This window comes from Rattus norvegicus, chromosome 17 (genome assembly GCF_021556685.1).
Source record: "Rattus norvegicus strain SHRSP/BbbUtx chromosome 17, alternate assembly SHRSP_T2T, whole genome shotgun sequence".
Classification (NCBI taxonomy): domain Eukaryota; kingdom Metazoa; phylum Chordata; class Mammalia; order Rodentia; family Muridae; genus Rattus; species Rattus norvegicus.
Genome location: NC_141550.1, coordinates 41,085,001 through 41,098,595, shown reverse-complemented (window position 1 = coordinate 41,098,595; position 13,595 = coordinate 41,085,001). Strand labels below are relative to the sequence as shown.

Sequence of the window (13,595 nt, the reverse complement as noted above, 5' to 3'; positions counted from 1 at the left end):
GACCAGGCTAGGCTACAAAGCATAAACTAATAAAGGTCCAGGCGGGTATGTATTAAATGGCTCACCCAATTCTGGGATATAAGTTCTGGCTCTGCATCGCCAACAACCGTGTGAGAGGTGGGAGTACAAACCAAGCTGCCTATCAGATCTGGCAGCGGTCTCCACCAATAGTGAGCAAAATCCCAGGGATCCTTAGTCCTACAGCCCAAAGGAAGTTAGTTTACTGTTGACCAGTGATTCGAGGAGGACTTAGGTTGAGTGTGGGTGTAGAACTCCACCTGGGTGAGGGAGCATTCCTGGTAAATATGGAGAGGACTCTGGGTGGGTGCAAAGAAGGTTCTAGGTGCATGTGGGGAGGACTCTTAGTGTTTGAGTGGAAGGTGGTGTGGAGAGGACTTCAGGTACATGTAGAAGACCCTGGGTAGGTGTGGCCAGGGCTCCGGGTGACTTAACTGAAGTTAGCATTACTCCCCAGCCCCGCATAGACTAGGGCTATCCTACATCTCTGGTATCCATGGTCAGATGTATGATGGAGTACCTCGATCCTCCAGCGGGTTCCCAGCAAGGTTGATTGTGTGAAGTCCTGAGTTAGGATTATGTGCTAGAGCACTGGCCAATTTCTGTGCAAAATCTCTGCAAGTAAACACCAATGGCATGAGTGACAGACAGAATGCAAATTTTTCAGATACAACATTTAAGAATTAAAATGAAATGAAACCTAAAAATACATCATTTTCCCCTTGGCTTACCTATGAAAAATCTCCCACTGGTTCATTTTGCCTTCATCTACTGATCCTACTGTAGAAGGTTGTGGAAAATGCTTAAGAGGTGGAAACCTCATTGAATAAAGGTGCTCCCTGGGAATGGGCCTTGTAGGTTTAAAGCTGAGCCACACTTCTGTGGGCTGTTTGCTTCCCGAGCACAGAAGTATGAGCAGCCACTTCATGCTCTGGCCACTATGCCTTCCCAAGTAAGAAGAGCTGTATCATTAACTACTGTGCTCCTCTCCCCACCACCAGTGGTCTCTCTGTCCCCCCGGGCTGTTTAGTAACACACTCAGTTCTAGACACACTGTTGAACACTGCTGACAGAACCACTGAACTCGGCCTGATTTATTTTTGTTTTCTTTTTCACAGTAAATCCGCTTTCTTGAAAATTTTAATAGGCTCTTCCCTGTATTTTACTTCTCATTTCCTGTAACACTCGTATTTGTAAAACTGCATTAATTGAAGACCACTATTGCTAGCACTCTATTTTACACAAAAAGAAAGAAAAAAATCACTGTATTAGTTATATTATAACCTGAAATAGCACACTAAGTGCTAGGATTACACAATACCTGCCTTGCTCATTAACAACAAGAAAGCCTTTGTTCTAATAAATTCTAACTCATGCTATTCAAAGTAAAACTCAGGGATGATATTAAACCATTGGTAAAGATGGGAGAAATGACTAAAACTGATTGGTGTACAGAACTCACAACTATGGTAGTAGACTGCACAGGCATCTGCAGAGAAAGGTACTTTTTAAAGTACTAAGCACACATCAATTTGCCTAATCTTGCATCCTCAGTTACTATCCCCATTTCAAAGATAAAGACGCGGAGATGTAGAACTTCTCAACACCCTGCTTGAAGCATGAGACATTTTACTATGCTCCATACACTTGACCACTATACTATTGGCGTTCAGAATGTCCTGCAACCCAGGAGCAGAATACGTTATCAAATTTTTGGCTTTCTGGAGTTAATGGTTTGTATATGCTCAGCCCAGCCAGCCCCCAATTAAATGTTCTTGTAAGAGTTGCCTTGGTCATGGTGTCTGTTCACAGCAGCAAAACCCTAACTAAGACTGATAATGGTGGTATCATGGGCTGGTTGGTTGATTTGTGTTGTGATTTGAGTGTGAAATTTACCTCGTGGGCTCATGGATCTTAATATATGCCCCCAGACCTAGCTGGCAGTGCTGTTTAGAGAGGTTGAAGAATTTTGCAATTGAAGCTTAGCCTGCCAACACAGAGCCATAGATTTGAGGATGCAGGGTTCTAGCCTAGTTTTTGTCTTGCTTCCTGACCCCTGAAGGTATATAACCAGCCACATGTGCCCAACAGCACCATGCCTTCCGTGCCAGAATCCATGAGACACTGCACCTGCATCTATGCTGAGTCTAAACAAACCCCTCTTCCCCTAAGTTGCTTCAGTTGTATATTTTGTTACTATAATTCAGAGTAAAAGATTTTTGTTTATTTCGCTTATTTCTTTTTTCAGAAGGAAAAAATACTATTATATGTGCACCTCAACTCTTTAAAAGATTGTGTACTAATTACAAAAGCAAATGGCATTATATTTAAAGCAACACATTCTCATATTCAAGAAAATACTCACGTTCTGAGTCCAGCATTTTCCAACACCAACTCTTCCAGTAGATTGGACCTACTCACCACCCTCAAGATCTGTTCACAGACATCCGTGGACTGTAACAGAAAATGCTTATTGAACATCCTGTAACTCTTGTAAAAAAACATTTCACTTGAGTGTTCTAAATCTATGCAACACAGAGACCTGAGTAGATGCACACATTCACTCAAGAACTGGCAGAGGACATCCCCACTATGCAAGACCTTGGAACACCACCACACAAACTGAGTCTCCGAGTGTACTACTCTTCAGGGAAGAAACCAGAATGCTGTGGTCTGAACTGGTGCCAAACCCCATTCCCTCGTTCACACTGAAACATATCCAACAATGTGATGATATCAGCAGGTATGTTTGGAAGGAGACTTTGTCTTAGGGGTGCAAACACTCAAAAATGGCGTCAATGCACTGAAACAAGAGTCCCAGAGAGTTACTTTGACCCTCCTACCACATAAAGACACATCTAATAGAGCCATTTACACACCAGAAAGTGGATATCATCACATATAGAACAGGTGTGAACTGTGAACTCCCTGACATCTGCAACTGTTGGGTAACAAACTTCTGTTGTACAAGCTATCCCATCTATGGTATTGTAGTAGACAGTCTGAGTGGAATAAGATAAAATATATGGTGCAGTTACAAAGGCAGTGCTTTGGCAGTGCTGCAAGTCTGCCTAAGTCCCTCTCACCCTTTCTTCAGAAAAGCAAAAGGCCTTCCCAAGGCAATGATAGATGTCCCAGATGGAGACCTAAGGACTTAAGTGATAGTGATAACATTGAGGGTCTTGTTACAGTTTTCACTGTGTTATAGGCACCGAGGGCTACATCCTACATGCATATGTCATCACCAAACCAATAGCTCTACATCATTCTCTATTACAAATAAGAACAGTAAGGGAAAGAGTGTTTTGAACTTCAACAGGGACCAGCCCCATCACAGTATGGTTGTTCTGGAGGACTTACTAAAGTAGGTGAAAGGGGAAAATGGCAAAGAACTAAGTAAATGTACCATGTTAATAGTAATTTTTAAAAGTTTATTGTAAATCACATATATGTATGAATGTGTAAGTCTGTGCATATGAGTTCAGGTACCCACAGAGGCCAGAGATATAGGATAGCCCTAGACTTGGAGCTGCAGGTGGTTATGAGCAATCTTTTCTGAGAATGTACAGTGGTGACATTTTTAAAGTCGTGCATACACAAACCTAGACATGAAGTAGAATACATAACCGTAACAGTTATCTTGTCTACTACATTCATCGTACAGGATCACAATAGTTCATCTGAGTACAGCAGCATTCTAGGCTTATATTTAGCTTCTCTTTAAACATTTAAGCTTTGAAATAAAATCTGGCCTTTGTGAATATTATACCACAAAACTTCATGAAAGAAAAATGGTTGAAGCATCATGGAAGAGGGGTTGGAAAGAATGTAAGAGTCAGAGGAGAGGGAGTAATGCTGTAAAATGCTGTCCCACTGTGCAGCTCGTATCTCTCTTACGTGCTGCTTCATTTGATCCAGTGTAGAAAGCCTGTGTCAGACCATTGCTGGGCTTTGATTCATCCCAGTGGATTGACAAGAAAGAAAAAAAGCAATCATGCTTACAGGGGAAAAATAACAAGAGAATTAGCAAAAAAGTAAAATAAACATGGAAGCCCAGAACAAAAACAAAGAAATAAATGCACTTCCGGCACAGCCACATCATTGATGCAGCAAACCTTGACCTCTTGGAGTTAGAAAAGCAAGCTGAGCAGACTCCAATTCTACAACTATTTACATAATAAACAACGCACAGACAGACGGCCCTCACTGCATACTGTGTACCTGGGAGTCGATGGACACTGTGGCTCACACATACAATCCCAGCATGAAGGAGATGTAAGCAGGCCTGGACTATGTGCATATAATACAGACTGGGACTGTGGCTGCTAATTGTGCTCATGATATCAGCCCAGAGCATGTCAGTCACATCTGTCATGATGCACTTTGAAAAAGGAGGCTTTTACTGGACTGGGAGAATTATCTCAGAAATGGTGAGAGTTCGTGCAGCTTCAGGGAACTTACTGTGGTCATGAACTTCATACATGCTACAAAGTCTCCAACACACTTCTACACATTGGCTGTTCTTTCAAGTAGGCCCATCCTTAGAAAGTTCTCACACTGTAGCAGGAAAGTGTAGCATTTCCTTTTTTACTTAGCTTTGGGTGATGGCAAACTATTTCTTTTCTTTTGCTTTCCTTCTCTCCTGCCCCCTTTCTTTTTGGTAATCCACCTCGACCACTTACTAGTGCCTGCTGCAATGCTGACTGATCTTGTTGGCTTGATCTTGTGCAGTTAACCAGGGTGGCAATGAGCTCATGACCACCACAGTCGTGTAGATGATGGCACTTCACAGAACTCCCATTCTCCGGCTCTTACATTGTTCCCACCCCCTCTTCCATGATGTTTCAAGTATCTTTTCTGTTCAGAAGCTTCATAGTAATATTCACAAAGGCCACGTTTCATCTCAATATATCAAATGTTTAAAGCTAAACACATGTCAAGACAGGGGATGCAATTCAGTGATGATGTGCTTGCCCAGCATGGCCAGCATCATAGACACAAATACAGATGCATTCAGTCAATGGAAGAGCAGTAAGAGTTGTCCTCAAACCCTGCCACTCTACCTCCTGCTATCCCATGATATTTCAGAAAGTATTTAAGACCTTTCATTCTTTGTTTTCCCAGGAAACAATTCCCAGGAATTACTTATATTCTAAACACTAAGTTGGCTAGAGGAAAACGATGCCAGGGAAGAACAATGGTGAGACGCCAACACCTTTCTATACTGGGGAGTTGGGGAAAATCTAAGAATTGCCTATATAAAGCTTTTTGAGAACCTTCTCAGGGACCCATCTGAAAACCTTAAGCTTGTATGAAGGTTTAAATGGGCAGAAAAAAAAATGTGTCTTGGCAAGAGTCTATTGTTCTAGCCGGAGGATTCCTTCTTATTCCTCCAACATCTCGCACCCTCTGCAGGTTAAGTCCTTGAGATGGTTCCTCCCACCCAGCAAACCGGAGGCTCCCATTTCCAGGTTGTCTACCATGTTGCTCATTCATGGAGGACAGCCCTACTCTATTCTGCTGGCACAGCCCACCACATATGTAAACACCATGGCTACTTAGTTGGGTTCATTCCCATCAGACCCAGTCTCAGATCAGTTTGTTTCTCGACTTCTTCACCAGTGGTGATGCTGACTATCCTATGAGTCAATAGTTGTGAAATGCCTGGATAGTCAGAGACTGGAACAACAAAAACAACTGCCCCTCCTCTTCCTCTTCTTCCTCTTCCTCCTCTTCTTCCTCCTCCTCCTTCTCCTCCCCCTCCTCCTCCTCCCCCTCATTTCCACTGTGATCCACTGCCCAATGAGAGCAGATCAGTTTCATGGTTGGGTTCTCTCATCCATTTATTCATTGATTTTATTCTATGTTTATGAAGCAAATTTTTACCATGCAGCTACTTCTGCAAGGAGCTACAATACCCAGTCACTATGCTAAACACAGGACAGAGATGAACAGGACTACAACTATCTCACAATAACAGGTACAGAAGATGGGATCCAGGAAGGTTAGATAACATCTCCATTCCCACAGTCATGGTAAGAAACTCAGGTTTCTGACTCCCACTTCCTATGCTATCATGACTCCTAAGGGCCCCCAAATGAGTTCAGTCCATTTTTGCACCCAGGATACTTTAAGTCATACGTATTCTAGGCCAATTCAGACACCCAAGTAGCCTGTTCAAAAGCCTCCATTGGACAAAGGTCTCTCTCAGTCCAATGTGTTTATTATGAAAATCTAACACCTCCCCTCTGATTCCACTACTCTGTAAACAATAAATTGTTTCTTACCCTAAATGGAGTATTTGAAAACCACTAACTTGTGGATATGTATCCTTCCATATGGCAGCATTGAATGTGTCAAGTTCCCAACAATCTGAACTACCAGACAGACCAAATGTTTGGCTGTTCTATTTAATATAAAAACCAACAGATTTCACCTTGATTTTTATTGTGTCTCTATATAGTTCCCCTCTCTACCCAAAACCAGACCATCTACAGAAAAAACATTAACTTTTATAATTCAATCAGACCAACTCTACCTGTTGGTATTTCCTGACATTCTTCTCATGGGAGACCTGGTGGTGATAAAGGGAAGACTGGGCTATAAAACTAGCTGTTTGCAGCTGTGCAAATGTAACTGAATGAGTGTGCACAGAAGGCAATACTAAATGTGCTTTTCTGATCTAAAACTACCCAAGGCACTGAAACAGGAGGGTGAATGTCTCTGAAGCTTTCACTTTACAAGCTTCACACAATATTATCCTTATCATTCCTAGGAATAAGATTTCCTCAAGAAATAAATTGCTCGGTAACAAAATAAAATCTTTCAGATGATGATCAGGTTTCTGCAGTTCAGCAAGGCTGGGCAATACTGAGTGCATCATTGGTTACTTACCAGCTTGAGATCCTTGGAGGACAGTTTGGTGAACCATTGGTTATATTCCAGGGCAGCGATGATGGGAATCAGGTCTCTAGAACCAAAATTAAGGAGGGACATGAGCATGGTCCTGGAAAAGAGCTACAGTGACATTGCATTTTCAGGTTAGTAAGGTGGGCCATGCCTGTCAACCTAGCACTTTTGGAAGATGGCAGCTGGAAGATCAGAAGTTCAAGGTCAGCCTTAGTAGACAGATAAACTCAAGACAGCCTAGAATATATGAGATCCTGTCTTGAAGAGCAAAACAAAGAAATGAAGGCATTATTTTTATTCACTTTATGTGTGTGTGCATGGACACGTATGCCATGATTTATGCGTGTAATTCAGAGGGTAACTCGCAAGAGTAGCCTCTTGGGTTTCCCCTTGTTGAGATGAAATTTCTCTTGTTTCTCTGTTGTATTCTCCAGACCAGTTGACCTGAGAGTTTTCAGGCAATTCTCTTATTTCTGTGAATCTGCCTCCCACTCACTGTGAAGTGCTGAGATTATAGATGAATGCCACCATATCTGCTTACGTGGGGAGGCCTTGTCACAAGGACTGAACCTGGTTGCCAGGTTTATGCAGCAAGCACTTTTACCCACTGAATCATTATAGTTCTTGACCCTCCGAACTATTTTAATAGTAAATAATTCAATTCTCAGCATCAGATTTTCACAGAGCACAATACAAGTAGAATTCCCCAAAATTAAAGCAAATTACCACCAGCATTTGCATTAAGAAAAGAAGCTAATGCTAGCATTTATCTGAAGAATGTCCTCATTCAGAAAGACATCATGCCTATCATTACACTGATGAGCCTCGTTCTTTATAGACCTCTTCATAGATTCATAAACATCAATAATCTCATACAGTCTCTGAGAGGTTGTTCCCCAAGCAAAGATAATGCCCTATACACTCCAACAGTAGTGCATCAAACAGACTTTCAGTGCTCAGCAAGCATCCTGTAACCATTTGGTAGTTTTCCCCTTCCTAGCAGCGATCCCACCCATGAGATGGAGCAGGTGTGACTATCCCTGTGCTTCACAAGAGCTCGTATTTTCTTTTTCTTTTTCTCCTCCTCCTCCTCCTCCTCTTCCTCCTCCTCTTCCTCCTTCTCCTCCTCCTCCTTCTTCTTCTTCTTCTTCTTTTCCTTTTTTTTTTTCTGGAGCTGAGGACCAAACCCAGGGCCTTGCGCTTGCTAGGCAAGTGCTCTACCACTGAGCTAAATTCCCAACCACAAGAGCTCATATTTTCATAAGCTATGGGGTAAGGCTTTGCATGTGAATTCCCTGCCTCTACACCACTTTTCCAGCCATTGACCGCCTACCACACATCCCTCTCTCCTACTCCAAACAAAAAGCTGACAGTTCCTGAAATCATCTACCACAGCATGGGATTGCATGGGCAGAATTACCCCTCAAGGCTGGGCAGTGTTCTGAAAGTTCCCATGGCCTTTGATGCCTTCACTACCCATCTCCTCTCCTATGTCTTCCTGGTGTCCCCACTCCCAACACCAACATAGGGCATGCCTCTCCACGTAGCACTTAGCTCTCTCAGACTCACTGCTTCAGCATCCGACTTCTACAACCTCAGACTGTAAGTCTTTGAAATCTAAGTTCCAATTTTAGTTTCATCCATGATAAGACACAGATGCTGTCGTTTTTTTCTGAAACAGCAAAGACAGGCAGAAGGTGGAAAGAGCTGAGAATCCAACTGATCTTGGGTGCTTCACACGAAGCACCTCAGTTGAACCTGCAAACACACCAAGAGGTGTGGCTTATATTTGACAGGCACAGGGATTGTGATCCAGAGACATGAGGTGAGACTGCACAGAGAGAATGAGACTCGCTCTTTATTAAAATGGTCCCCCTTTCAAGGAAACATATTAGTCATACAAACTATATCGCACTATGACATATTACATAAGCATATACTACATTTTCACTATCATATTCACCTGACCTCCCGGTACTTCTTATGTGCACCCCACCCCCCTTTCTGACCAGCTTCCTCCTCCAGGTAGAGCTAGTTCCACCTTTAATGTTGTTCTTACCCCAATTCCGCCCCCTGAACTCAGCTTCCACGGGGTGGAATACATGACGCTTGTCTTCCTGACTCTGACTCACTTCACTTAATATGGTGAACTGTACAATTCCATCCATTTTCCTACATATGATGTGATTTAGTTTTCTCTTTGTGGCTGAATAAAATTACATTGTGGGAATAACCCATCTTTTCTGTACCCAGTCTTCAATAAATGAACACCTAAGATGATTTAATAACTTGACTTAGATAGGTAACAGACAGACAGACAGACAGACAGACAAAGCAAGCAGATGTCACTGCTATAATCTGGTTTTGGTTCCTAAGAGTTTTTGCCACAAAATTGCGGCTTTACCTGGTTTTTGAAGTACCATGTGAAAGCTCATCAGACACGCATAAGAAGATGAGATGCTTGCTCACAGGCATCCCAGATAAACAATGCAGAGAAACGAGCAGGCTCATCTACAGGCCCCATCTGCCATGTTCTCAGTTTATGCATCTCTTTATTAACTTGCCCAGAATTAATGTCATTTTTTAAGTTAAGATTAAAACCCAGGCATAGTGACTCAAACCTGTAGTCACACTGCTAGGGAAGTAGAGGCAGGAGGCAGGGCAAGGTCATCTTTGACTAGAAGAGGTCATTTAGTGCCAAGTCCTAGGCCTACGTCAAACAAACAAACAAACAAATAAACAAATAATAGAAACCAATTAGAAGAAAACAGTCATGGATCTTACTTGAAACAGTAAGCATTGCTCTGGCTTAGTAAGCACTGGGTTGGAACACTACATGCTGAGGGGAGTTTCCCTGCCCGTTCCCATACTGCCGTGAATAAGAACAGCTGGGAGCCATGCCAAATACTGGGAATGTTAAAAGTACCCTTAGAACACAGGAACCAAGTAATTCCACCTGGAGCACATGGGCACGCGTTCACAGGGCTCCAAGATGGGAAGGGAGCACTGGGCAGGAAGAAAGGAACAGGATACTTAAAATAATGACGGTCAGATGTGTGCAGGCATGGGAGGCTGACTATGCCCAGTCATTGCCTCCATTCATATATTCAGTAAGTGCCAGCCACCATCCATGAATCACAGGGTTTAACTTAACAATGAACATTGCACCCAATTCCTGCCTTGTGACAATCACTGCCTGGTACAGCCCCGTAGGCAACCAGGGGTTAGAAATCAACTGTAATGCAGCAAAGGAGCCACATGGACCAAAGGGAGAATGTGACAGTGTACGTTTGTCACACTATAGGAGACCTGGGAATTCAGAGAAATTCACATTGCAGGCAGATGGGATGGGAAACAGAGACTAGAGTAACTCAGCTGAAGCGTTCGAGATCTGATGGCAAAACCATGATTCATGAGTGAGAACACTCAATTCGACTTCCTCAGGATCAAAAGCTTTTACTCTGCGATAGCTGGTGTTAGCGGAGGAAAACGTAAGCCACATCCTGAGAGGAAATAATTGTAAAGGACATTTTCAACAGTGGATGTTAGATCCCCGGAGGGTACAACTCTGAAAAGTGAGTGGTAAGAAGCAGTCTCAGGGTTAGGGGGAGATGGCTCAGTGGGTAAAGAGCATGCTGAGTTCAAGCCCACATAAACCACATAAAAGCCAGACAAAGTGGCAAATGTCTGTAACATATGCTGCAAGTGTTCAGATAAATAGTTTCCAGAAGCTACTGACAAGTGAGTTCAGTCAGAACAGCAAACTTCAGGCTCACTGAGACAAATCCTGTCTCAAAAAAAAAAAAAAAAAAAAAAAGAAAAAGAAAAAGCAAAAGCTGAAGTGAGGCTGGAGAGATGGCTCAGTGTTTAAGAGCATTAGCTGCTCTTCTTAGCAGAGGTCCTGAGTTCAATTCCCAGCAACCACATGCTGGCTCACAACCATCTGTAATGGAATACAACCATGCATGCTTTATATGCAGATAGATCATATATATATGTAAATATATATAATTATTCATAAAATAAAAAAATAGGTAAATCTGAGGAAGACATCCAGACATCCTCCATTGATCTGTTCACATGTCCACATGAGCAATCACACCTGGACACATACATACCACACACCACATACAGACACATACACACAACACCCTCAACACCCACAGAAGCAAACACCCTAATTTAAAACTGGGCATAAGATCTATAATATATAAACGGACATTTCACCAACTTTAGTACATTTATATATGTATCAAAGAAGCATATAAGAAGGCTCAAATGACTAGTCATTAGAGGAATGCAATTTAAAATAAAAATAAAATACCGCCCCCATACATACAGGTATGTATTGGATGGCAAGATTTCACACCCCAAAATTATCAAATGTGGATCAAGATACAGCACAGGTGGATCTCTCAAATTCAGCCCATGAAAGGACAGACAGCACACTCGGTGGGGAAGACAGTTTGATTCTGTCTTGATCTTAGTGTGTATGAGTCATGTGACCTGTTAATCTTACTCCTGGGTATTTGTCCTACAGAAGTAAAAACTTATATTTGCACAAAACTTAAATGGTCTTAATAATCACCAAAAAATGGAAAAGCCACAGGTGCCCTTCAGTGATGACACATGACTTGGAGGCTAGGCTAGAACAGACCATGTTTAGCTTTTGCCTGGCTCTGGTTCACCCACAGAGCTCAGATGCTTTAGAAGGAAGCCAGGACCACAGCAAAGGGCCACATCTAGGTCTCCCAGCAACCAGCTAGCTGACGCCAACTACCAGAGATGTGGATGAAGAAGGCATCACTACGAGTTAGAGATGTATGACCTGTGGGACATTAACTCTGGAGGTTTGTCACATAGAAATACATAACAACACGTGCTAGCTAAGTGATAACTGTATAAAGAAACTACTGGAGGAAAGGTGGCTGCCAACAGCTTTTCAATAAAGGGATTTTTCAAAAAAGATAATATCTGCAAGGCTAGGAGGATATCCCCAGGGAAGCTGGGGGTTAGGGGGGTAGGGAGGGGTACCTGTGCAACACAAGCAAGAAGCAGAGGGATAGGAAAAGTCTTTGGTGCAAAGAGTGTTCTGAGGCTAGAACAAAAGGCAAAGAAAAGTAGAGAATTCTTCCCAGGTTGATTTATAGGATTACCTCAGTCAAATTATGCATCATAGAGACTAATCTTGGCTGTCAACTTAATGTACACAGAAGGAAGAAGATATCTGAGTTGAAGGACTGCTGCCCTCGGACTGGCCTGTGGCTATATCTGGAGACTATCTTCTACATTGGTAATTGATGTTGAAGCTCCCAGTCTACCATAGGCAATACTAGCCCTAGGCAGGTGGCTCTGGGCTGTATGAGAAAGGTAGCTGACCATGAGTCAGGGAGCCAGGCAGCAGTAGGCAGTATCTCCTCAAGGTTTTTGCCTTGAGTTCCTGCTTTGGCCAAGTTTCCCCCTAAGTCATTTTTGGTCATTATACTTGATCATAGCAATAGGAAAGCAAATTAAGAGCATACTTCAATCATCAAAACAAAAGAAGGATTGGGAAAACCCTTATAATTAGATGACATGGTGGTGGGGAGGGAACCATGACTGGAAACTGACATATACAGTCCAGAGAAAAGCAATGACCTCTTTCTGGAGTTAAGTGGTGGGCATAATGACTGAATTCAAATTATTTGCATCCTGGTACATATCTGCCCATTGTTCTCTAAAGGAAGAGATACAAGAATGGCCTTAACAGCACTGTGCATTAGCTAAGTAGAATGCCTGGTCAACAGCAGAATGAATAGACTGTGCAATGTCCTAATTAGAAAGCAAAACAGAAACAAAAGTGAATAGATTGCAGCTGCACATGCCACCCTGGGGATCCCCACGTCTTCCATATTTAATAATTTTCCACCTGCCTGAAATATTCAGAGAATAGGGAGCCTCAAATCTAGATAAATGGATGCCCAGAAGGTACCTCAGAAAATTCTTGTGTCAAATGTAGAGTCTGAGATGTCTGAGATGGGACTCCTACACCTCAAACCAACAAGACAGCTAGGAAAAGAATGAGACCAAGGAAGGGGGACTCAGTCCTGCATTCAGCATGCAGCATCATTGTGTCATCAACGAGAAAACCCTGGGAGTTCCCATTTAAGGAGAAAAATACATGAGGAGTCAGTACATGACTATATTCATTTCCTAGAGCTTATCCTGAAAGGTGTTGTCAGGATTTAACACATGCACTTATAAGCAAACCTCAGTCAGCACTCCACTGGCTGGTCTCATGGCTCCCCTATTGCTGAGATGAAACCACCTCAACATAAATCTATTCAGCTTTCTCTGGTGCATTCCTGTCTATCACATATCATATATGCCTTCCTCGTATTCTCAGTAGATGATAGCGTAGTCCTATTATACAGGGAAAAGGGTCTCCAAAGGCCAGGGATGCAGATCTGTCTTCATTGTCAGCTGGACTCAATTCAGAACCATCATGGAAACAAACACGGACAAGTCAGAGGACTTAACTGAAGAGAGGATGTGTTAATGGCTGGAATCCCATCCTAAACTAAAAGGACAAGTGGACTAAACACCAGCATTCATCTCTCTGCTACCTGTCTACAGATGGGATGTGACTAGCTGCCTCCTGCTCCTGCCACAATGTCAGCTCTTATACC

General features: G+C 42.6%; 1 protein-coding gene across 20 annotated transcripts in view; it reads right to left on the bottom strand.

The window, feature by feature from the left end:
- Carmil1 (capping protein regulator and myosin 1 linker 1) overlaps window positions 1–13,595 on the bottom strand; it is a 279,258-nt gene that overhangs the window by 114,068 nt on the left and 151,595 nt on the right. For all 20 annotated transcript variants that reach the window (XR_015640809.1, XR_015640810.1, XR_015640811.1 and 17 more), the window contains 3 exon segments: window positions 6,913–6,988; window positions 2,384–2,472; window positions 539–633 (listed from right to left, as the gene is read on the bottom strand). Coding sequence is in view for 17 of the 20 variants with exons in the window: in XM_087590622.1 (XP_087446748.1) it covers window positions 539–633; window positions 2,384–2,472; window positions 6,913–6,988 (260 nt within the window). In the remaining 3 variants the exon portion in view is untranslated.